Source organism: Podarcis filfolensis, assembly GCF_964270895.1.
Source record: "Podarcis filfolensis genome assembly, chromosome: 9".
Taxonomy (NCBI): domain Eukaryota; kingdom Metazoa; phylum Chordata; class Lepidosauria; order Squamata; family Lacertidae; genus Podarcis; species Podarcis filfolensis.
In genome coordinates this window covers 53,228,887-53,255,540 of record NC_139610.1, presented here as the reverse complement: position 1 = coordinate 53,255,540, position 26,654 = coordinate 53,228,887, and the positions used below count along the sequence as shown (strand labels likewise).

General features: G+C 43.8%; 1 protein-coding gene across 1 annotated transcript in view; it reads left to right on the top strand.

Moving 5' to 3' along the window:
- Positions 1-26,654, top strand: part of ENPEP (glutamyl aminopeptidase) — a 56,064-nt gene that overhangs the window by 12,319 nt on the left and 17,091 nt on the right. The window contains exons 3-10 of the mRNA XM_083571134.1: positions 3,014-3,145; positions 9,719-9,839; positions 13,734-13,888; positions 14,997-15,110; positions 15,854-15,988; positions 17,228-17,293; positions 24,442-24,507; positions 26,370-26,543. Coding sequence (XP_083427260.1) covers positions 3,014-3,145; positions 9,719-9,839; positions 13,734-13,888; positions 14,997-15,110; positions 15,854-15,988; positions 17,228-17,293; positions 24,442-24,507; positions 26,370-26,543 — 963 coding nt within the window. The remainder of the gene's footprint in view (positions 1-3,013; positions 3,146-9,718; positions 9,840-13,733; positions 13,889-14,996; positions 15,111-15,853; positions 15,989-17,227; positions 17,294-24,441; positions 24,508-26,369; positions 26,544-26,654) is intronic.

Here is a 26,654-nt window from a genome sequence, read left to right as displayed (position 1 = left end):
TTAAATTCCAAATCTTCTATGGAAGTCAATGGCGTAAGTTCTCTGCCTCTGGGATTTGCAGCGGAAAATGATTTTATGGATCTTGGCCAAAAGAATGTCCAGTGAATAGCCTAGTGGAAAGTCAAAGCCAACACATAACTTTGAATGAATAGTTTCTAAATTTCCAAATTAAGTGCATAATTAAAATGCAAATTCCATCCCAGCAAACTTCTGGCTAAAGACATTTCCCAAGTTAGTTCACATTAAACATCAGCTTTAGTACAAAGTTCTAGAAACTTTATATTACTGTTAACAGAAGTCAAAGACGAAATACGCAAAAATCATACCATATCAATATCTTTTTAATATTTCTGTCAAGGTAAAACGTCCTGTTTATGATATGGGGCTTTGAGATGCCACAGTGAAAATGCTCAGAATCCATCCCATTTATTTCCTTGGGATTTTAGAGTACCGTATTTTTCGCACCATAGGATGCACCGGACAATAGGACGCACCTTGTTTTAGAGGGGGGAGAACAAGGGGAAAAATTCTTCCGCTCTCTGCCCAGCGCCCCTTCAGCGAAGCGGCAGGAGGCGCTGCGCAGAGAGTGGGAGAATTTTCCCCCTCTTGTTTTCCCGCTCTAAAACAAGGTGCCGTTTAAGGTGCATTCAGGCGGCTACCTTGGAAGGTTCCTTTCGACCTGCTCTTTGGGGCTGGCGGGGGGAAGCCCACCACCAGCCCCAAAGAGCAGGTCAGGGAGCAGCGGAAAGGCGCAGTGGAGAGGCTGCTACCATAGTCACGCGTCACTTCTCCAGCTGGGAGAGGGTCGCGGGGCTATGGCTTCTTTAGCCCCGCACGCGCTCTCCCCGCTGGAGAGGTGACGCACGGCTATAGAGGCTCCTGCCATAGCCGCGCGTCACCTCTCCAGCCGGGAGAGAGTAAGCCGGGCTTCTTTAGCCCCACGCACGCTCTCCCGGCTGGAGAGGTGGCGGGCGGTTATAGAGGCTCCTGCCATAGCCGCGCGTAACCTCTCCAGCCGGGAGAGGGTCGCGGGGGGCTGCTTTAGCCCTGCGCGTGCTCTCCTGGCTGGAGAGGTGACGCGCGGCTATGGCAGGAGCCTCCTGCCATAGCCGCGCGTCACCTCTCCAGCCGGGAGAGGGTGCCGGGGCTATGGCGTCTTCGCTCCATAGGACGCACACAGATTTCCCCTTCATTTTTGAAGGGGAAAAAGTGTGTCCTATAGAGCGAAAAATACGGTACATAATTATGACCTGGATTCTGCCCATTGGTTTATGATTGCCATACAGCTCCCACTGTTTTAATTTGTGGTTGAAAAATTGGTAGCTATTGCAGTATTTTCTTCTACACAGTAATAAACATAACTGACCTGACATATGCAAAGTTAGCCTATAGATTAGGGTTGCCATACATCTGGGAATTCCTGGACATGTCCTCTTTGGTGGGGTCCTAAATGTCCATCTGGGGGGATTTTACACTTTAAAGCAAATGTAAAATTGCCCTGAAAAAGCTCAACAACTTTTTGTGTCCAGATTTTCACCTGTTGAAATATGGCAACCCTACTATAGATAACCTTACCACATTTCCTCCCCACTACGTATTTTGTGTTTTAAGGGAGTCAGTGATTGTCTAGAAATAATGTTACTGATTGCAATGTTTTCTCTCAAATCTACCCAAAATATTAAAATATAAGTACATTTGAACTGTGAAGCCCAATCCTCAACAGCAGTTGTCTACAGTGAAGTTGTGGCTTCTGTTGAGTAGATGTGAAAGTTCCACCAAAAAGCTTTGAGGTAAAACTGCACAAGAAGTTTCTAGTAATTTCAGTGAACCCTCAAAAAATTCCCATTTATCAGTTTGCAAACGCTGGAATATTTCTGGGCTAAGGTTGCAATCCTAACCCCTCTTGCCAAGGAGTAGGCCCCACTGCGTTCGATACAACTTACTTAAATAGGCATGGTTAAGTTTCTGCTTTTAGCTATGTAATTCCAGTACAAGAGTAGACCTTTTCATGCATTACTCCTTTGTATGACACTGCCTGCCAATGACCACATATTGAGCATGGTTCTCTTTTGAAGAGTTTCCTGTGCACCTCACTCAGTGTGCTGTCATTAGAGGGTTGAAGTAGCACAGTGATGGAGAATTGGGGGTGAAAAGGATAGCCTCCCCTGGCTATAAACTGGGAGTGCCTGACACATGAGTAACATGTGAGTTAGGGATGGGGAAGAAATTCAATTCAGTTCACATGTCAAGGTGCACCTGCCTAATTCGCACATTCTGAAACAATATGCAGACTGAAGCACAGCCAGCCTTCAAAATTCGCACATCTCTGAATGTTGCAATGCAATTCTTCAGCCAAATGATGTGTTCCAAAATACAGATACTGGGGTGAAATGTTGTTAAAAATGCATATTAGTGAAAATAACATACAAAAATGTGGTGTGCTATTAGGGAAATTTGCTTTGCGGAAATGTGTGTGTTAGGTAAAACTGCATACAAATATATGTATATTGGGAGAAATTTGGACTGACCTGCTGATTATTTTATATGAGGACCTTATTTTTAATTTTAAAAAAAGAATTATTCTGGATATGCTGAGAACTGAATTTAAAATTGGAGAAATGAGAAGCTGAGAGAACTGAAATTGACAGATTTGCCCATCGCTAGTGTGAACAGGGCTGATAACTGCTATGACATCTTGTGTTTTCCTCAGAAGTAACTTCATGAGGGCAGTACATTATTTACCTTCTAGTGACATACTATGCCTTCTTGGCGATTAGGAGAGTGTGCCTTTAGAAAGGGGTGGTATTATATATTTATTATAATAGTAATAAAGCATTAACACTGAAAAGGGCACATTTTACGTGTAACCAAAGTAATAATACAGCAGCAACAACAACAATAACAACAACTTTCCTGCTCGCATTCTGTACCTAAAAACAATTATTTGTCTTGGGAATGTTTTTTACTTGTAAACAATGCAGCATTTGATTAATTTTCCTCACTTTCCCCACAGCAAAAACGTTCGCTGGGCAACGGCTGGAGTGTAACGACATTCCAAAAGTCTGTTCCAATGAGCACCTACTTAGTGGCTTGGGCTGTACACCAGTTTAAGTATATAGAAAAAATATCGGACCGAGGAATTCCTGTAAGTCCTGTGCTAATTCTTATCAAATTTATGCAATGTTTCTTGGTGATTTTTACTTTGCGAACAGGAAACAAGCAGTCCTCCAGTTATTGATGTTGTGAAAAAGGATAGAAACACTATGTATGTAGAAAGACCTCTTTTTTAAAAAATCCTTTGGTCTAGGCTGAACATGCTGGCCTTATTTTAGCTATAGTTCATTGAAACAATGGGATGTACAGTGGTACCTTGGGTTACATACGCTTCAGGTTACATACGCTTCAGGTTCCAGACTCTGCTAACCCAGAAATAGTACCTCGGGTTAAGAACTTTGCTTCAGGATAAGAACAGAAATCGTGCTCCGGTGGCGCAGCAGCAGGAGGCCCCATTAGCTAAAGTGGTGCTTCAGGTTAAGAACAGTTTCAGGTTAAGAACGGACCTCCGGAACCAATTAAGTACTTAACCTGAGGTACCACTGTAACTTAATTTGTTTAATTAAGGCTGTGTACATACCATACCTTTAAGGGACATTTCTCATCCAAAGAATCCTGGGAACTGTAGTTTGTTAAGGGTGCTGGGAATTACAGCCCTGTGGGGAATAAATGACAATTCCCAGAATTCCTCAAATGTATGCCATGTATGCAGCCTAAATCAATGGGATTTAACTTAGTTGTCATCAATTTTGATGTGACTTAGCAGTGTAGCACGTGTCTACTCAGAAGTAAGTTCCACTATGTGAAATCGGGACATTTTGTCAGATAAGTGTTCATAGGATGGCAGCCAAGATCTCTTTTCAGACATTCCCCTCCATATGGAGAATGAATCCATGCAAAAGGGAGAAGGATCACACGGCTCGCTGTGGTTTTCCAGGCATCCCTTTGTCAGACCTCGGGTGGTCTTTGTGTGGCTCTGTGTGCAGAGATCATGGGTGGTATGAGCAGGATGCAGCAGCTTCAGGAGTGGGGCCAGGAACATAATCCTTCTTTCTCCTCCACACGTTTAGGCATGAAGGAGAAAATCTGAGAAACATTTTGGTCAGATCTAAATTTAGCTGAAACTCGGCCAGTCTTCATATTGTCGGTCCCCCATGGGGGGATTATTAAATGCAGAAGAGCAAAAGAAATGCTTGACTAGACGAGACCAAAGGTCTGTCTCCAATAGTCCAATGTTCTGTCTCTGATAATAGCCAAGCCGGATGTCCCATGGTGATGGTAATTTAGGGGAAAGACATAGCTCAGTGTTACAGCATCAGTTTTCCACACAGAAGGTCCCATGGTCAATCTCTGGCATCTCCACGTATGGCTTTCTCAGAGAGGTTTAGCTCTCAACCCCACCTCACAGAGACCTTTGGAAATTGTAGTTCTGAGAAGGGAATGAGGTAAAGGGACCCCTGACCATTAGGTCCAGTTGTGGCCGACTCTGGGGTTGTGGTGCTCATCTCGCTTTATTGGCCAAGGGAGCCGGCGTACAGCTTCCGGGTCATGTGGCCAGCATGACTAAGCCGCTTCTGGTGAACCAGAGCAGCGCACAGAAATGCCGTTTACCTTCCCGCTGGAGCGGTACCTATTTATCTACTTGCACTTTGACGTGCTTTCGAACTGCTAGGTTGGCAGGAGCAGGGACCGAGCAATGGGAGCTCACCCCGTCGTGGGGATTTGAACCGCCGACCTTCTGATCGGCAAGTCCTAGGCTCTGTGGTTTAACCCACAGCGCCATAGGATCCTCCTAATACAGTAACTCTCCATACCCTTAACAAACCACAGCTCCCAAAATTCTTTGGGGGGTGCCATGACTGCTTCAGATGGTATCATAGAATATATTAACTTGTGGCAAGACTCCTGTTAATTGTAATGTTTCATTTGACTAGCTTAGCTCTCCTGCCAGGAATATAGCTGGCTCCTTCCCAGCTAAGCTTCCCTACCAAGTTACTAAACTCATATGCCTCCAATTCCTTATCTGAAAATAAGGGCATTTTATTTACTGCATCATTTCACCAATCTGCAATTTCCTCCACATCTCTAGGGACCTGTCCCTGAAGACTTAGTAAATATTTCATAGCTCTCAAACAATGTCATTCTATAATGTTTTTTTATGCTACGTTTTTGAAAAAGATAGTGGAAGTCGAGCTGCCATTCATCGAAGGAAGTGAACATAGTGATCAAATAGCCTTAATTCCCCTCCTTGTGGTGTTTGTGTATTAATTGCTCATTTAAAAATAGAGGCAAAGGGTCACCCAGTCAATAGTGGGGGGGGGGGCAATTCATGGGATTAATAGCAGCTGTCAGATGCTTCGTTCTTCATGTTTTTAGCATTAGTATTATCTGGCCCAAACACTCAAACACAGTTTTGGAAAAAAAAGTCTCTGTGAAATTAGAATGTCTTTGGGGCTTTTGGAAAATACAGGCGGAGAAAAACTTGGACGGAAACTTCAGCCAATAATTAGCCTTTTAGCATAATGTTCTAATAGTCGCCTTATAAACTAACACATTTATTATGGCCTAAACTTTCATGGACTCAAGCCTGCTTCATCGGCGGCACGAAGTGAAATAGTAGTTGGCAGGAATGTAAAATAGAAGAATGCGAGGTAGGAGCTGAATGGCTGTGAGATGCAAAAATTAAAGTCAGTGATAATTAGAGCTTAAGTATGTCAACAGCAGGGACACGGGTGGCGCTGTGGGTTAAACCACAGAGGCTAGGACTTGCTGATCAGAAGGTTGGAGGTTCGAATCCCCATGATGGGGTGAGCTCCCGTTGCTTGGTCCCTGCTCCTGCCAACCTAGCAGTTCGAAAGCACGTCAGTGCAAGTAGATAAATAGGTACCACTCTGGTGGGAAGGTAAACGGCGTTTCCGTGCGCTGCTCTGGTTTGCCAGAAGCGGCTTAGTCATGCTGGCCACATGACCTGGAAGCTGTACGCCGGCTCCCTCGGCAAATAAAGCAAGATGAGCGCTGCAACCCCAGAGTCGGCCACGACGGGACCTTTACTTTTATGTCAACAGCAGAGCCGATCCACCCATGAGACAAGGTGCAGCTACTGCCTTGGGCGGCAGGATCCACTGGGGCAGCAGATGTGGCCTCCAGGGAATGCATCACCCGCTGCTGCTGCTGTGCTAGCAGCAATGGCTGCAGTTGCAGTACTTGGAGGCTAGATCTGTCACCTCCTTGGCACCTGATGTGATTCAGAGCAGACCCCTTTCCCCCCATAATGGTCCTTGATTCCCACATCAACCATTGGGTAAAGTTGATTTTATTTCCCCCGCCTTGTTCACAATGTAGAACTTCACTCACCCCCTTATTCCCAATGTAATTTTTCATCCCCCCCACCCCCTTGTCCTTGATGCAGATCTTCACTCACTCCTTCTTCCCTGGTGGGGTGTGTACCATTTTTGTGGTTTGCTTCAAGTGCTAAAAATTCTTGGGACAGCGCAGGTTAACATGCACACCTTTAACCTTTTAGCAGGTTAATTGTAATCCAGCAATTTCACATTACATTTTTGCGTAAGAGTTCTTTGTTTTTGTTCTGGAACTACCGTATTTTTCCGTGTATAAGACTAGGTTTTTTTCCTAATAAATTATGTCAAAAATTAGGGGGCGTCTTATACACGGATAGTGCCAAGGCCATTTTCTTAAATCTGAGTCCCCCCAAATAGGGGGTGTCTTATACATGGGGGCATCTTATAGATGGAAAAAATACAGTAAAATTAGTTTACCAATACCAGGATATATCTGCTAACTGTGCCTGTTTCTTGCAAATGGTTCCCTGCTCCACTGTGGGTGTTAAGGCAATTATTTATTGCATTTGTATCCCACCTTTTTCTTTACAAGGAGCTCATGGTGGCAGCCCAAGCCGGGGAAAGAGCTGCGCAGGCACAGGCGTGGGCACATTGCGATGCCACGGCACCCACACTTCCCTAGCTCAGGCTGGCAGAGGCCACAGTGGCCCAAGCCCCCGCAAAACCTCCAAAACCCAGACATTTCCTTTAAAATTTAAAAATCTGCCCAGATGGGCATGTTGACCCCCCCAAAAGAGGACATGTCCAGGTTTCCCCGGACATATGGCAACCCTAATACATGGTTCTCCACCTCCTTATTCATGCCCAAGTGGGGGTTTGAACCTTGTTCTCCCAGGTCCTACTCCAACTGCTACACCATACTGGTTTTCCGCAGTTATCACAAATGTGCTACTGCAAAAAGTTAAGCATGTGCCTATTAGAGAGAGAGAGAGAGAGAGAGAGAGAGAGAGAGAGAGAGAGAGAGGTATATATTGTTATATTTACAACAATTAATATAGCAGTGATTATAACCTCCCCATCTGCCTGCTCACCCCTCTGATCTCCCGCTATTTCAAGCCTCATTTTTTAAAAGAACACATTTCTTTCCTATTTCTACATCATGCTTCCTGTAACACTCCCCCTTCCCAATTCTGCTATTTACCCAGAGCTCAGGCAGAGGGTCAATGACTGGCCATTGTCCGGTCATTACACCCTGATGGCTCTTCTGCCCAGGCAATTTCCTGGTTTAGCCTGAATTTCAAATCTAATGTCTGGCACCCATGAATTTAAGGGGATTGTTGCCTCCTACAAACCCATAATACTATATTTAAAAGCACCCTGTTAATGTACAGCAAAATGTATTTGGTTATATATATATTTATTTAACTATCCTGGGACCACAGCACCTTCTTAAACATTGGATTTTGGAAGCTTGAGAATGACTTATGAACATAGCTGATATTTTGGTGAGGGATTTGACGGCAGAAGAGTTTTCACGCTGTCATCTACAGAAGGGGTTGCCAACTCCCAAGAGACTGTGATCTACTCACAGAGTTAAAAACTGGCAGGGGGGTTCAGGTCACAGTCGCTGAGCTTTTTTTAGGGAGGAGGGAAGTCCCGTTTTTTGGGGTGCAGGGCAAAAATGTTGAGCTTCTTTTAGGGGAGCCAAAGTTGTTCAGCTTCTTTGGGGGGAGCCACTGGTCTACCAATGATCTACCATGGACGTCCAGTGATCTACCAGTAGATCACGATTTACCTGTTGGACGTGCCTGATCTACAGCAATGAAAAGTCTCTCACCGAGTTTAAAGGGCTTTGGACTCAGAAGGCCACTTAATACCACCTGGGTGCTGTTCATACTAAATGTACCACACTGAGAGCGTTGGCTAATGATAGAATCCCCAGAGACACCCATTTGTGAAGGGAAAGTCTCATCCTCAATGGCCCATGCTTCAAAAGGAGCTGAGTACATCTGTGAGCCACAGCAGCAGGCACAGAGGGAATTTAGCATCATGATACAGCCCTCCTAAAATGACCAGTTATGCTTTGCCAATAGGGAGGATTTGCATCATATATTTGCATAAATTTGTATATGATAATGTATATGTCTAGAAGGAAATTTTAAAAGAAATTACTATAATTTAAATAGAAATACAATACATCTCACCATAGTAGCAATTACACTGGGTGACTTAGGAGCTAGCTCAGTCTGCTGACCAGGGATGGGCAACCTCAAGACTCCTGTTGTCTCTTTGTATGGTTCCTTCTCTTTAAACCAGACTTTGGACTGGATAATCCTCAAGCAGAGGACAATTTCAGATGCAGGACTGTCCTCTGACAGATGGAGGACTGTCTTCTGTAAAGCAAGGAACATGATCACCCTAAGCCCCCAGTGTGAGATACTTGGAAAGGAAGCCCTGCCCCATGACTAGAGACCAAATTTGCCCTCTTTCCTCCAAAGCTCTTCTCTGTATTGACATTATTACCCTTCCCTTTGTTGGACAGACATGTGACCTGGGCTTACTCTTTGACTCCCCTTTCTCCTTTGTTCCCCATATTCAGTACATGGCCCAACTCACTTTGCTTCTCCACTTAGAACATTGCAAAATATAGCCATGCCTTTCAGTCCCATTGGCTAAAGCTTTGGGGCATGCCCTGCTCATCTCTCACCCAGACTACTGTGAGTTTTCCTCTCTGGTCTTCCATCCTCTCAAATTGGTCCCCCTATGTCTATCTACTACTCCACTGCCAAAATCATTCATCTCTTTCATCAGCCTGATCACATGAAATGCGAAAAGTTAACAGGGGCTGGGGAACATCTTATCTGGGATAAATCACCCCTAAGAGATGTGGGGGTGGGAGTTAAATGTTTAATGGAACAAGTGTAGAACTAGTCAATGAAGCCAAAGTGCTATAGGGTAAAATGTGTGAGAAGGTGCTTCTGCCTTTCAGGGCAAGACGAGCTACCGTATTTTTTGCTCTATAAGACTCACTTTTTCCCTCCTAAAAAGTAAGGGGAAATGTGTGTGCGTCTTATGGAGTGAGTGCAGGCTGTGCAGCTATCACAGAAGCCAGAACAGCAAGAGGGATTGCTGCTTTCACTGTGTAGCGATCCCTCTTGCTGTTCTGGCTTCTGAGATTCAGAATATTTTTTTTCTTGTTTTCGTCCTCCAAAAACTAGGTGTGTCTTGTGGTCTGGTGCGTCTTATAGAATGAAAAATATGGTAATCCTTTTAGCTCTGTGAATTGATCAAATGTATCCTGGTGCTAAACAATAATTGTGTCCAGCAAGAAACACCTCTGATAATAACTTTGCTTTGTTTTACAGCTCCGTGTTTATGCCCAGCCCCAGCAGTTACACACAGCCGAATATGCAGCAACTATAACTAAAGAGATATTTGATTTCTTTGAAGGATACTTCAACATGAGCTATTCTCTTCCCAAACTCGGTAACAAATTAACATTGATGTTCATTTGCTTTCAGGATTTTGTTGCCAGTCACTGAGTCACCTGAAAATTGACAGGAAATATGATGTTTGAAGTAGTGGTGTTTAGCTGCTGTGCTTGCACCTTAACAGTATATTAGTATGCTTTGACGGGAAGATGAATCTGCCTTATAATGGGCATGTACTGTACACACATAAGGCTAAACCATAGTTTAACACGATGTCAATGACTTTCCACAAACCCAACCAAATTGTCAAGATTGCAGTCGAATATTGCTTTCAAATAGCCTTGGCTTAGTGTTATGTACAAATATGGGGCTATGGTTTATAACAAACCAATGATCAGTTGCTAAACAACACAGATTGACACTGGCAATGTTCTATGTTACAGAGGACAGTCCTCAATTTGAAAAGCCATCCAGTCCAAGTCTAGTTCAAAGATTTAAAAACCATAGGAAGTGAGGGCCAGTGGCTTAAGTTGCCCCACCAACAGCACCCAGGCAGCAGATTGAGTTATGTGTATTTCTATTAAATTTACTTCTATACATATTAATCAGAATAGGCAAATTTCATGCAAATCTGTACCCTCAGTTGTCCTTTTCCTGTTGATGCATTTCTTCTATTTTGACTATACTTGTGTGTCTTCCCTACATGGAAAGGTTGGTTGGAAGCAGCAGATGTGCCTATTTAGGATGATTTTAGACTGAACAGTGCCATTCCCCACATGAACTTTGAGAAATGTCATACAGACCCCAGAGGCAAAATACAGGCCCACTGTGGCTCCAAACCTTGCAAATAGCCTTCCTAAGAGATCCCTGGAGCATATGTTCACTCCTGAGGAGGGACAATGGCTGCTCCACTGAGGGCATTTTCACTAGACCCTTGCACAGCCCCACTCAATCCAATTTGGGGCCTGATATGGCATTTTGGAGTGGCCCTGAACCACCCAGATCCAGGTCCCAAAGTGATTTGGGGGTGGGTTCTTTCACAGTGTATAAATAGGGTTAAAACCCCTGATTAAAGATGCTGTCAGGAGAGGACAAGAAACATGTACCAGGTATAGACTGCCTGCATGAATCTCCTCCCCTGCCAATCCTTGCCACCAGGCAGCCCTAGATCATTCCAGGTTAACCCGACTCTACCTAAGGGGATCCAGGGTTGCCTCAGCTCACTCTAGCCAAATCCTGTATTGTCCCAAATGAGCCCAATTCAAGTCAGAATCTGGTGTTTGACCAGAGCCGCTGCATCGCTCCAGTTTTCACACAAGTCTTCAAATCCCCTCTGACCCTCTCTCTCGGTATTCGTGATATTGCACACACATGATTGCAAAACCTACGTTACCTAGACTGGAGCATACAACAACAACAACAACAACACAGCCAAAATCACATGTGCATTTTCAATGGATCCTTCTGGAATTTCCCCCTGCTATTTCAGGGGACTATTTCAGGGGACCACTGCTCTAAGGCAGGAGCTCTGGGGTAGAGTGTCTGCTTTGTATGCAAAAGGTCCCAGATTCAGTTCCTAGCATCTCAAATAGGAGTGAGAATGTACCGTCCCTGAAAACCCTGGAGAGCTGTTGCCAGTCAGTGGGCACAGTTACTGGGCTAGATGAATCTGGCTCAATAATGGCTTCTAGCCACAATGGCTGCGTTCTGCCTCCATGGTTAGAGGCAGTAATGTTTCTGAATACCAACTGCAGGAAACCACAGAAGGGAAGAGTGCTCTTATGCTTTTGAGGCATCTGGGAGCGCACTGTGAGAACAGGATGCTGGACTAGGTGGGCCATTGGCCTGATCCATTAGACTCTGCTTATGCTCATACATCCTATTATAAGGCAACTTACTATGTTCCTGTTCACAAGTAAAGGAGCTGTGATCTATCTGTTAATACTCACCTGAGATACATTTTATTCTGCAGACAGAAGTGGTTGAAGTGTGTGTGTGTGTGTGTTTATTTCTCAATGTATACAATTCCATCTGAACAATGGTGGGTGGTAAACTACTCAGAGGTGAAGTGTGGTTCAGAAAGGTTGAACTGCAATTATAAACATGCTGCCCTTCACAGTCCCAAAATGAAACCCATTTTGACCAAAATTAAACAGAAAGCAGTGGTTTCTGGCTTTTGAACCAGTGGGTCATGCTTTAGCATTGCCCATCTCAGAATCAATTTGAATTCTATGCGAGGCTAAGTAGCGGGGCTGTTCAGCCTCTCAGAGGAACCTAGCGTCCATAATTCTCATTTAAGCTGGTATTGATTGCCAGCCGTGAAGACATGACCCTCCATGTTGTGGGGAGTAGAAGCAGATGTTCTTCATTACATGGGGATTTAGTTTACTTAATTTGCCAATAAATATTTCTTAGTCCCATTTACGAAATCCTTTTACAACCTAATTGCAGGAAGACATTCTAAAGACTAGTTTGGCATTACCAATCAGGCAGCAGAAAGCATCCCCTGTGGCAGGGGAAGAGCCTGCCAAGTGCCCTACTGAGGGATTGGGAAGAGGTCCAAAGGGATGTCTCCAAACTGGGTGTACGGGCATTAAAATGGCAATCGTGGTTCAGTTGCTTTGCAAGGTATGGAGAAAGTGAAGAGAGAAGTTTCCCTCTTTCTTATAGTACCCAAATCCAAGCTCACCCAATATACCTATGTAAATGGTTGGAGATTCAGGGCAGATGAAAGGAACTACTTCACACAGCACATATTACTACCACAGACTCTAGTGATGGTCACAAACTTGGATGGCTTGAAAGGGTGTTTACAAATTCACAGAGGATAAGACTATGAGTGGCTAATAATCATGTTGGCTGTGTAGTACCTCTGGTATCAGAAACCATATGCCTCTCGAGCCTATTTTATGTGGAAGACAAGTGGGAGAGAGCTACTGCACATCTGTACTGCTTATGGCCTTCCCAGAGGCACAGGTTGGCCACTTATGGTACATAATGTTGGACTAGATGGGTCTTTGGTTTCATCCAGCTGGTGTCTTCTTACATTCCTGGTAGGACATGTACCTGGCATAGCTCCCTTCTCTTCTACATCACCCTTTGTTTGGCTGAGGAAAATAGGTACAGGTCTGAAGAAGGAGTTGGAGGAAGCCAACTGAGATATTTCATCCAGGACTCTGTACTGACCAGGCAAGCTTCAATTTTGGGTGGCGCCTCAGGAGTACATCTTTCATTGAATATATTTCAGGAGAGATTGGACAGCCATCTGCCAGGGATGCTGCAGTGTGAATCCTGTGTTGATCAAGCTGGTGGTGGACTAAATGTTTTCCAATATCCCTTCCAATTCTTCAGTTCTATGATTGCAACAATTTGTACACATACTGTACTTAGTCAATAGGTGTCAATGGAGGACACCTAATCTTCTTGCCTTCTTTCCTCCCAATGTTAGTGCCTCCTTATCTCACTGTCTCTCCTTCCCTGACTCTTCCCATTGGATACATTCCAGTGGGAAGGTGAACATGTAGATGCATACAGCCAGGGGCTGTCCTGCAAATACCATGACTCAAGGTCCATATACCCAGCTCCACATGCCCTCACCTATTTAATTTCATAAGCTCTCCAAAATGTTAAGCATAGTTGCACCCATGCTGTCATAAGGGGGAATGTGAAACTAGGAGCAGAAGAACCTGGTTCACCAGCATCATCCTGGCATTTCAGCAGTCCAGACACATGTTGAATGTTCTGCTGAGTCAGACCAAGGGTTCACCATTGCCTATACTGATCTGCAGCATCTCTCGGAGGGTTGAACTCCAGGACCTTATGCATTTCAATGGTGAAGGGGGCACAAGCAACAAGCTGAAGTATTTCTGTTAGATGCAGCAGTTCTGTGACTTGAATAAGATAAATGAGCTTGAACACTCAGGGTAAATGTCTCTCTTTTTCTATCTAGACAAAATAGCCATTCCAGATTTTGGCACTGGGGCCATGGAGAACTGGGGGTTGATCACTTACAGAGAAACTAATCTCCTTTATGATCCAAATGAATCTGCTGCTTCAAACAAGCAAAGAGTAGCTGCTGTGGTTGCCCATGAACTTGTTCACCAGGTACAGCTTGCAAAGCATCTTATCACAAAGGCATCAAATGATAATATTTTAGTCAAGGAAATAATTATTCTATTTTATTCTGTCAGATTTTTCTGCTTCCTTTTCAGCTGCAAAAAAAGTGGATTCGTTTTAAAGCTTTGAAGTACTGAAACATATTTCAGATAATGGTTTTGTCTCATTTTCATCCTGTATCAACAGCACTTCATTTGCTGGAGATTTACTGTTGGGGGCTACTACAACACAAAGTTGCAGTGAGACCATAGTTTCCCACACCCATTTTTGCTGCTGCAAATCATGATAAATTGCAGGAGCAATTTTCTCCCATGGGAAAGTGGAAGAGAAAGGAAACAACACCACAGTGATTTGAGCAACATCTCATGCATCAGTTGAATTAGTTCACCCCAGAGCCAGCCCTACTATTAGGCAGAGTGAAGCTGGGTGCCTCACGTGGTGTGTCCTGGGGCTGCAGATAGGAAGATGATAGTAGACAGAGCTTTGTGCAGGGATGTTGGGCCAGAATTCAATTTTGATTGCATTTTAATGAGCAACTGCCTAATTCACACTTCTAGAACCAATAAGCGAAGTGTCACACAGCTATCCTGTGAAATTTACACTTCTCCAAATTTTGGATACAGTTCTTGAACTAATGTGTACAAAAAATGTATTTGGGGGAAAGTGTACATACTGTAAAATGCATACACTGGTGAAAATAACATTTATTTAGTCATTTATTTATTAGTTATTTTTCTCAATCACCCTTCATCCCATAGGACGTCAGGGTCCTAACAAACAAAATATAAACAGAGCAGATAAAATATAGACATAATTAGATTAAAACCCAGTAAAAAGAGCGCAACAGAACAGTTCAGCAATGGTCTCAAAAATATCTAATACCCCAATGCCTCCATTAACATATCTGTTTTAAGCTGGCGCCTAAAAGTCATCAGTGAAGTGGACAGCGTATCTCCATATAAGGAACCCTTTCATCTATTAATTTTGACACAGCAAGATCTGCACAATAGCTGTATTATGTAAATATTTGCTAAGTTACCATAGAGCTATAACCTGTATAAATAATGCTGCTTTCCCCTCCTGCTTCCCATTGTAGTGGTTTGGGAACATTGTGACCATGGACTGGTGGGAAGACTTGTGGCTGAATGAAGGATTTGCCAGCTTCTTTGAATTTCTGGGGGTCAATGCTACAGAAGGAGATTGGCAAATGGTAAATATTAACATTCTTACATTACATTACATTACATTACATTACATTACATTACATTACATTACATTACATTACGTGCTTATAGTGTGGTGTGGAGCAGAGGCATTATTATTACTGATTTATGTAGATTTTTTTGGACCGATAACATGGGAAAAAATGTTTTATCAAAAACTCAAAACAAGTCACAGGTATAGTGTAGAATAAAGCATGTTTTGTTTTTAAAGCCATGGAGTGCTACCAAACCACCCACGATGACCATGTCTTTTTCATGTTTCCTCTCCCAAGACCACTATGTGTTCTTTCTTCCTCACAAAGGGCCACAAACTCTCCCTTAGCCTGCAGACCATCCTCTCTCCAATCTACAATTTTCCAGCAGAAGGAAAACAACATATCTCTTCCTATCCCTCCCTATTTCCCCCCACTCTGGTCAGAAAAAGCTTCCCTCGGTGCCAGGGAGAAAGAAAGGAAGCGAGGGAGGAGAGCTCCCCAGGGGGTTATGGAGGCACCTTCCCTTCCTGTCCTCCTCTTCCCAAGATTATCCATTCAGACTCTGAGGTAGAGTCCTACAAGAGCCACTTTCCAAGTCTTGGCTTAATCTGTGTGCCTCTTTCACCCTTCGAGGTTCAGATTGTCATCACAACATGATGACAGACCAGTAGAAATATTAAACAGAGAGGCATAATCATTTCTTGTATTCTTATTCAGTGTATTTTGCTCCATTTTTCCTTCTTTTTTCTTTACAGATGGACCAAATTTTGATTGAGGATCTGTTCCCTGTTCTGAAGGAGGACTCTTTGATCTCCTCCCATGCTATTGTAGTGAATGTGTCTTCTCCTGATGAAATAACCTCTGTGTTTGATGGCATATCCTACAGCAAAGTAAGGAAGAACTTGTCTTCTCTTTGATACAATGTCAAAAAGGCAGACACAAAGTCAATAGTGTTTGAGTTGATATGTCGCTCTTCAGGAGACGAAACTTGAAAGAAGTTGGTTTTATAGCATCTTCTGACAAGGTGCTTTGGCTTCAATGCAGAAGATACTGGGACAACTGGAAAAGGTGGTTTCTTTTAATATCCAGATGGTCAAGAGCAGGGAAATTTGGAGTTACAGCTGCATTAACAGACCTGGAATTCTGCATTGTAGTAGAAAATGTGTACATTCAGGAAAAATATCATACACAAATATATATGTTAGGAGAAATTTGCACTAATGAATTTGTGTGTGTTGTGTTTTTTTAAAAAAAATGCAAACTGATGTGGAAATGTGGAAAATTGAACTTATAACTGAGAAACTGAGAGTAACTGAAACTGACAGATCCGTGCATCCCAACATACAGCTCTTTTTCCCAATCAGATTGCCACAAGCAAGGATGGGGAGAGCAAGCAAATGGCCATAAGCCAAAGGGTTATGTAAACTGGGTGTTGCTTGAACACAAATGCAGAAGGTCAGCATGCCATGTGAACCTGGCTCATGTTTGCTAGAGAATGTCTTCACTAGGAATCTTTTTTTAAAACAACAACAACAACCTCACATGCAAACTTAAGTGCTTACACTGCTTCCTTGTATACGTAGGTATGCAGTGTTGTATGGGGCTAGAATCTTCTTCAGACTAGAATTTCTGAGAACTTTGGCTTTTGTTAGTGTTGTCAGAAGTGGCCAAACATTTTGAAAAGCATCTGCAGGCAGGATCTCTTAAACCCACAGAAAACAAACAAAGTCACAGGCAGAGCTATTTGAGGCAGGAGGGTAGGGCTTCCTTTGCTCCCAAGCCACAGGCGGCATTTAAGGTAAGATGCAGACAAACCACTATGAATTGCTTATGGCTGAAACTGGGTGATTTCTGCCTACTTCTTGCGCTCTGTGGTTGTTGGTTCATTCTGGGTTGTGTTGACCCAGTAAGGAGGAAGGCTATGGGCTAAGGAGAGCAGTTCATAAATGTAAGGCATTAAAAATATGAATGATATGTTGCTGTGCTATGCATAAATAAGGGAGTCAATCTTTTATCCATGTATTTTGCTCACTCAGTCAGACTTTTTCAAGTTTCAAGAACATGGCTTGATTGAAACTGGTATAGCATCAACTGATAATTGCTGATAATCCCAATCTCTGCTTTCTTAGGGAGCATCGATTCTCAGAATGCTGGAAGACTGGATCTCACCAGAAAAGTTCCAAGCTGGATGTCAGGTATGATCTACTCAGATTGGTGTAGAACAGGAAAATAGGGAAATGCTTAGTAATTAGTGTGCAATCCTATGCATACTTCCTTGAGAGAATAAGTCCCACTGAAAACAATGGGCCTTACTTCTGAGTAAAGTTGTTCAGGATTGTGGTGTGAATCATTGTAGGGAATTTTGGTCAGAACTTTAGAGAATTATTTCACTTACTTCCCTCTAAAGCCAGATGGCACAATCCATTTTGGTTCACAAAACAGGTCTTGGTCTTCTCTGAGCATCTTCTCTGTGATGACATCTCCAAACAGCAGCAATTTGAGTGCATAGACATGTACATAAGACCCTTCCCCACAACTATGTCTGTCTATCAGCTTCTCTGTTACTAATATATAAAAATCAATATCAATTCCTTTCCTTCTGATACACCCTTCCCCTCAGCCTCCAGGTTCTCACCAAACAAACACCCAGCTCACCCACAAAAGCTTCACAAGGAGAGTTCCCAGAAACAGTAGGCATCACCCTAGTCTCTCACTCTAGACTTGCTTTTTATAGGCAGGCCCAAGGTGGGTGGCACTTCCTCAGGCTGCCCATAGCTGTGTCCCATTCAGCTTTACTCTCCACACCCAGTGCCAGGTGCAGCAGGTTTGTTGAGTTTCCCAGGGGGACCAAAGGATGGGGAGATGACCTCCCTCCACTCACAACCCTTTCTTCACATTCTGTCCCCTCCCCCTTCTCCAGATGTTTTACTGTACCATGGCAGGGCTTATATGGACAGGCCCATGTAACCTTTTTTAAGGTTCTCTCAGCCACCTGAAACTTCAAGCCCCACCACCACCTGTGGGGGAGTCAGGCAAACCTGGAGACTTAAGGTCAGCCCTGAGGGTCTGGAAACTGCAATGCCCCTTTTGACATATGACCCTGCAGAGAGTTCAAAGGGTAGTGCAGCCTTTGGCTTGAAGAAGGTTAGCCATCCCTTTTCTAGAGGGGTCTCCAATCATTTCCTAGTCATTATAGGCCATTATAGGCTTCCTTTAACAACAGAGATGCTTGCTACCAGTGGTATTTTTCTAGAAAAAGAGGTGCCAGAACTCACCATGATTGTCTCCCTTCTTCTCTTGTAATGGCAATGGTACCCACCTGAGAGGTGCCAGAACTGAGTTCCTGCAAGTTCCCGCTGATGAAAAGCCCTGTTTGCTACCTTTGTCAGGACTCTGGTTTGAGTCCCAACTTCCATTTTTTGCCTAAGAAAAATGTGTGCCTTACTGCCTTTAAAAGATACTGTAGGACTGGTGTGGGGAAGCTTTGGATGTCAGGAGCGGCCAACCGATAGCTCCCATTATCCCTGTCTATTTGCCATGCTTGCTAAGGGTGATGGGAGTTGGAGTTGAGCAAAATCTGGAGGGCCAGATGTTCCCCACATCTGTGGTAGAACTACAAGCACCGGCTGCACTAGTGCTTAAATGAAATTATTTACCATACCATTATATTGGGTCATTGCTCACTGTTACATCACAGATGCATCTAGTTGCCCACTGCCAGAACTGAGACCAAAGTGATAAAGGCATCCAAGCCTTTAGGATATTGCATTCTGCCTTCATGGTTCTTATGCTAATAGAGAAAGGTCACCGTTGCGGTGAATGTAGCCTCCCACCCTTATTTCTGTACCATGGTTGCAATCCATTTGCACTTATAATTCGCAGTCTGCCATAATGTAAGCTTGTGCCGTATGTATACGCTGAAAGTACAGAAGTAGTTGAGAGTGAGACAAACAGTGCCATCTACTGTCCCACTACAGCTAAGTCAGGAAGGTACCAGGAAGAAATGGATGATGTTTTATACACGATGTAACGGTTGTAACCTATCTGTCAAATAGCAATTCTAATGTAGAGAAATGGATGACTTTTCCAGTCAAAGTCACCCATATTAACTGAGGTGGTAGTAGTGGTAGAGAGATCCAGTGCTGCTGCTGCTGCTATTTCTGCTAACACACACACACACACACACACACACACACACACACACACACACACACTTTGGAACTCCCTTCCTATTGACAGCAGGCAGGTGCCTTCACTGTTCTCTCTTTGGCACCTACTAAAAATGCTTTTCTTTAGACAAGCCTACTCAGATATGTAGAATACTGATGTGTGTTTTAATCTGCTTTTAGTTTATTTCCTGTTTCTTTGAAAGTTTTAAATAGTTCTTTTTAACTGCTTGTGTCAATTATTTTATTTTATTTTATTTTGTAAACTTCTTTGAGGGTTTGGGGGTTTTTTTGGGGGGGGTTGCAATCAAGCAGTGTATAAATTTTATGAAATAAATAAATATACCAGAGAGTTTCAGAAGAAGCCTTCTTCAGACAATCACAAAACCAAAATATGAAAGGCAGCGTTTCTCTACCTCTCCCCCGCCACTAATACACCATCACTGTTACTGCCACATCATTCTCAGGAATCTCTAAAAACCTCCTCCCATGCAGTTAACCTTCCGTGGCAGAAAAGCCAACTAACTACATGGGCAGAAGCTTTCATACACATTCCTGGGAGTGATGCAAAAGCAACTGCAGAAGCAATGCCAACCATGCCAACCAGGTGTGCATTTAGGGAGCTTGGTCCACAAATAGCTATTATCCAAGCATTTGAGCTTGTATAGCACATAAGGAGAACACAGGAGTATGAGATAAGCCCTGCTGGATCAGACACATCTAGTCCAGCATTCTGCTCCCACAGTGGCCAAACTCACGGCAACGAGAAGCCCAGAAGTAGGCTAGGTGTTCAATGAGTGGTGACTTACCATGGTGTTCCTGTAACCACCTGGCATATTTGCCAGCTATGTCATCCTGCCAAGTGGTAAGAATATGATTATTTTATCATCATCATCATCAAGAGCACCTACACTTGATCATTAACCTGAAGAAGCAAAGACATGTCAAGATTTCCTTTGCCTCTTGGCAAATATGATCAGCTATTAAACCATGTGGTTACAAGCACCCTGTGATAATAGCAATCTGGGCATGTAACTATAGCCACCAAAAATGTACCATCCAACAAAGTGGTTCCCACACATCCTCCTTATCAATTACCGTATTTTTCGCTCTATAGGATGCACCTTTTCCCCTCCAAAAATTAAGGGGAAATGTGTGTGCATCCTATAGAGCGAATGCAGGCTCCTTGGCTTCAGCGATAGCAACGCGAAGCCTCCGAAGCACAGTGGGAGCGCTCCCGCTGCACTCCAGAGGCTTTGCATTGCTTTCACTGAAGCCTGGAGAGCGAGAGGGATTGGAGAGCAAGAGGGATAGCCGCCTGAAGCCTTCGGAGTTCCCACTGCGCTCCGCAGGCTTCAGGTTCCTTTTGCTGAAGCCGGGAGGGCAAGACTCCTGGCTTCAGCAGAGAGGGAGAGTTGTGCAGCGCCCCTTCAGCCAAGCGGGAGGAGAAATGGAAGGGGCTCCGTTTCTCCTGCCGCTTTGCTGAAGGGGCGCTGAGCAGAGAGGGGGAGAATTTTTTTTCTTGTTCTCCCCCTCTAAAACAAGGTGCGTCCTATGGTCCGGTGCGTCCTATAGAGCGAAAAATGTGATTTAGAAGAGGAGGGGGGAAACCCACCCATCTCAATTAAAAACCAAAGCACGGGGGAGAGGGGTGATTAAAAAAGACAATTCAGCAGAAACACAGCTGTGTTCCCTGACAATACAATCTAGAGTGAAAAATAAACTTCTCTCCACGCTCCAATCTTGCATGTCTGCAGGATCCATTCTTTGGTCCCTGAAAGCAAGTTTCAACGCTTTCCAAAGGACAGATCTATTTTTTATCCAGCAGTGACATTGGGAGTCAGCATTTTCCAGCCTGACACATTTACTAGGCAGTGCATTAGCACTAAAGAGCTTGGAGAGAGAGAGAGAGAGAGAGAGCGCTCTGGCTGTGTTCTTTTTTGTTTACTGAGGCCCACATGGTGTACCTGGATTATAAATTCCTGTCTTGGTAAATGGATGAGTGTTATTTTAAGATGTGTTCTCGAATAATGGGAATAGGAGCTCAACCAGGGTATAATGAGAACAATCTGCTCTCTTACATAAATAGCTTTTAATTGGGGGGAATAATTAAGGTCAATGAGAATTACATTTGTAACTGTTTAATCAAGGACAGATTTAAAAAATAACCCTCAAAAAAATCTCAGATCCCTTTCATTCATCTTGTACAACTTTTCTGTATAATCATTCTGGTCACAGATGAAATTCTTGGGCGAGCAGCATCTTACACCCGGTGATCTTAGAAGCTCAGCATCCTACACCTGGATCTTGCACATCAAAGCTGGGGAACCTACAGCTCTCCAGATGTTGGAGGACCACAACTCCCATCAGCACCAGATTTAGGGCGGTGCAGGCAGTTCCTCCTCACAAGGCACTGAGCCAAGGGAGTACAAAATATCCTGTACTGCACTTGAGAGCATGCATAGAATAGAAAGCGAGAGGGAGGAAGGCATGAAAACAAGAGATATTTAGGGAACGCACAACATTTTGTCCTCATTCAGGGTGCCATATTACCAAAGTCTGGTATCATACTTAACCAGGGTCTGTGGCAGCTGAGGTTGAGGGGTGTTGTGGTCCAACATTTGGAGGGCCACAAGTATGCCACTTCCACTTTGTATGCCACTTTTCCACAAAAGAATAATGCCCAAAGCGACTTACAACAAAGAAACAGATATGTATTTCAAACATTACACAAAAAAATCCTAATAACATAGCAAAACAATAACACAGTGACATTTTCACAATAACATAGCAAAACAAAAATATTATAACATACCAAAAAACAACAAGCCATATTTCAATACCATAAATAGAACAACATGCAGCATCCAAAAGCAAAAATAACAAGGGAGCTTCACAGTTTCACTTTAGTCCTAGAAACACCCTTTTTGAGATGTTGCTCAGAGTCCATCTCCTGTAGCAGCTGTGTAAGCAGCAGTTTGTTCAATGGAATTTACTTCTGACTGAATATGTTTAGAAAGCATCCATGCAGTTCATTGTTATGTGAAGAGGAACTTGATGATTCAGGCCAGTGGCCCATCTAGGACAGCATCCTGTTCTCCCCTCAAGTAGAACCTGAGTGCAATAGTCCTCCTGCCATTCCCGGCAGCTGGTACCAAGACACATGCTGCCTCTGACCATGTAGGCAGAGCATGGGCAAAGGGCCACTGATAGCATTCTCCCCCATGAATTTGTCTTATCCCCTTTTAAAGTCATCCATGTTTTTGGCCACGAATGCCTCCAATGGGAGCAAATGGTTTAACTTTGCGCTCGGTGAAGAAGCACTTTCTTTTGCCTGTCCTGTACCCTCCAACAATCCTCCAGCATCATTGGATGCCCATGACTTCTAACGTTAGGAGAGGAGAGAAAAGCATTCTCTATCCATTTTCTTCATGCCTTGCAGAATTGTATACACTTCTTGCATGTCAAGGATTGGTTCACACTTCTGCTGTGCCTAGAAAGCATGGGTCTGAGCAGTTTTCCCTTTGCCCCTCTCCTTACCAAGGGAAAAACTGCTCTTTAGCAATAGATTGGAACAAATGGCAATCCGGGGAAAACCCAAATTGTCATTTTCTCCAATTGAGCACTAAAGGTAGCAGGGTTTATTGGTCTGTGTTTTGCTTTTGCTTTTATCGTGTATTTTGTGCTTTTATGTTTCATTTTTATATTGTGAACTGCCCTGAGATCTGCAGATGAAGGGCAGTGTACAAATCTTAATAAGAATAAGAATAAAACAGTTTTCCCTGGGGGGAATCAGAAGGACAAGAGGATGTGTGGCTAAGCCCTCCCATGCCTTTCCTCTAAATTAGGTAAAAGCTAAAGGGGCCCCTGACTATTAGGTCCAGTCGTGACCAATTCTGGGGTTGCGGGTCTCATCTTGCTTTATTGGCAGAGGGAGCCAGCATGCAGCTTCCGGGTCATGTGGCCAGCATGACAAAGCCGCTTCTGGTGAACCAGAGCAGCTCACGGAAACGCCGTTTACCTTCCTGCTGGAGCAGTACCTATTTATCTACTTGCACTTTGATGTGCTTTCAAACTGCTAGGTTGGCAGGAACAGGGACTGAGCAACGGGAGCTCACTCCATCGCAGGGATTCAAACCGCCGACCTTCTGATTGGCAAGTCCTAGGCTCTGTGGTTTAACCCACAGAACCACCCGCGTCCCAACTTCCTCTAAATTAGAATACTGCAACCTTCCCCAGGAGTATTTCCTATAGTGTTCAGTGGGAACCTGAATTTCCTTGAGAATCTTGTCCACAGCACTATTATTTCCTTTAGCCCTCTCTGTGCTTTGGAAACTTGCCTGTTGCTTGCATGCAGGTTTTAAACTGACTGCAGCAGCACGTAAGTGAGATATACCAACAGTGACACTCGCACTCTGGCCAGAGACATGATGCCGCACTGCTCAGAAGGTCTCTGCATGAAGTTGGTTCATGGCTGGAATAGGCAAGAAGGAAGGAGATTAAGAGGCACATCTGTTACGTTATTCAAAGCCACCCTCAGATTTTTGAATCATGCCCATGGAACAACAGGAAGCCAATGGAGACTGCAACGTTGCAGTTGCTGATCCACAGAGTCAGGAGGGTGGCAACTGCATGCTGCAGAACTTCTAACTGTTAGAATTCCTGATCTATGATTGCAGTCATGGGATTTTTGTCTATCACATGACAGTATAGGTTTTGACTCCACAAAGTGGGAAGTGACGGAGACAGGATGTTTGTGTTACTGTGTTCCGTGAAGTGGGACTATTGTGCTTTGTTCTTTTTCTCTTGGCTGTCTGATGCTAGAGAGAGAGGGAGCCATGTTGCAGAGGTCCGTATGTGTTTATATGTAAATAAAGTAGATTAGCCAAAATGCTGAGTTGCTGGGGTCTGTCACATGCATGATGCGCAAACTCTGCGGATCCCTAAGTGTGCCAGTGTCGGTTGGCATTGGTCGCTGTGATGTTCGGGCTAAAGAAAGCTTATGAAGCTCTCGAACGATCGACCAGGAGGGAGAGAACATGCCAGTCGGGCATGTGTCTCTGCCAAAGTCCTACTCGAGTGTTGGCTCAACTCCTGACACTAAAATCAGACCATTAAAGCTGTTGAGGTGGGTGTTCATACTAATATTGAGTATCTGTTTCCATTTTCTCCAACAGAAATATTTAAAAGACCATGAATTCAAAAATGCAAAAACAAGTGACTTCTGGAAAGCACTGGGAGAGGTATGTGTATGTATGACTATGAATCAGTACAAATGTTTGTATTATTTTATTAGGGGCAGCCTCCTAGTCCCACTTCCCCAATCTTTCTGCTCAGCTAGGAAATCTAATCTTAAAAACAACTTCTCTCCATACATTTTGAATGCATTGCTTCTGGCTCACACAAACTCCCACTAAGTGCGACAGCATTTCTCAGTAAGAAAATGCCTCAAGGCAGGTGGATAAGAAGAAAGCCATAATGAAAATAAACTGCAAAAGAACTTCAGCGTATTGGGCATATCTGTTCAGCATTCTTCATCCATAACCTGCCCTGCTATTTTTAAACAAGGAAGTGGCTTGCCTGGTGGTGCGGAACTGCAGCAATAGGCCTCCTGCAGCAGTATCTCCTAGTGGGAAGGACGAGGAGGTGGCTGCACAGACAACCTGCAGGATTGGCTCAGCTGGTGCACCTGCCACCTTGTCCCTCCTAGTAAGTGGCACTGCCCCACTGTCAGGAGGCTTATGCTGCAGCTCCACCCCACTAAGTGAGATTCTCCTGCAAGAGCAACATCAAGTACCTTACACCTCTTAAATAAGACTGCTGAAGTAAAGAAAGCTTGGGTTAACCAGGAGTGTACTTTTGTGAAAGTACCAGCTCAGTTCTGGTTCTGAGAACAAATTCCAGGGTTCAGAATGTGCTCAGAGGCACCTTGTTCTTTAATTCTGACCATAGGCTTGTTCACACATTACACAAATGTTTTTTTTAAAAGAGTGTACAGCTTTGTGCAGCTCAGCTGTTGTATACACAGATGCACTGACTGTACACTTGTTGGATGTTACTGTGCTCAACTCTTTGTGTACAGAGTTGTAAATTTGTTGAATGGAACATGTGAAGACGCATATATTTTTTGCTCCTAGTTCTGGCTGGTAGATCTTGAATCTCTAGTGGTTCCAGTGAATTGGTTCTAATGAGCCTGAAGACTGCTTCCCTCTGGCCTATTGCCTTTTATCAGTGCAGTCCTTGCTGTCCTGATTGCAAAATTATGGAGAGGGGAAAAGAGAACATGAATGAATCTAGAAGCACAGGTCACTAGGAATGGATGTCTGGTGGCAGTCTTGAGATTCTTTTATTCTTCTATCTTTTGGGGGAGGAATAGAAGCAGTTTGACTAAAAGTGCTAAGCAAGACTCGGCCGAAAGGATATGCTCTTCTTATCAACCCCAGTTGGATTCTCAGATCCTTTGAAACCCATTTTTTCTTTAGGACCATTAATCATGTGTGCATGTGTTTAGAATGAAGCTGTCAGACAGCATCTCAGGGAGATTCCCTGTGGCTTTCGTAGCCACAGTGCATGCAGACAAGTAGCCATGGCACTTTCTCCCATCACTGTGGCACACTTGGGTGGGTGACGTTGTTGCCTACAGAGCCAGAGCTTATATCTGGGGGGGCGGGGATGAGATTTCTTCCAGGCACCTTGTCTCTGGCAATGTCCAAATCCCTCTCCTTCCTTTCATTGTACTGTACTAATCATAGCAAACATCTTCATATTGAATTTGCTATACTTCCCCCCACAACTTTCATGGAAGGGAAATATGAAAGATATTGAATGCTGTCACCTAAGGTGGCTTGTGATATCTTGAGCATTCACCTCTGCAGGAACTCCAAAATGTTGCCATCTATGCAAACAGTGTATAATGACTGGCTGGCCTTTCCTTGTTGTTTACAATCAATAAATACTGTTATTTAGACCAGCTATGCCCATGCGTTTTCCAAAGCCAGCATTTAGAAGAGAAAACTGTAGGTTCTCACCTCCTGAGCAGAAGAGTAATATCCTTCTTCAGTCTCCTTTTGGCGTTCTCAGCATGATCATCCACTGTTATTCTTAGGTCAGTGGTTATCCTGTCCAAGAAGTGATGGACACCTGGACCAAGCAGATGGGCTACCCTGTGCTGAATGTTCTTCCAAACTCAATGATCACTCAACAGCGCTTTCTCCTGGATCCCACAGCAGACCCTTCCCAGCCAGCTTCTGAATTCGGGTACAGTTTCTCCAGTGATGGAGTATGCATTTTGCAATGCCAGTCAGAGTCCAAATGGAGATGTTCTGCTTCTCCAAAGGCTTTAGATAAAACAAATCCCCTCTCCCCTGTGAAAAGCTGTGCATAATTTTTT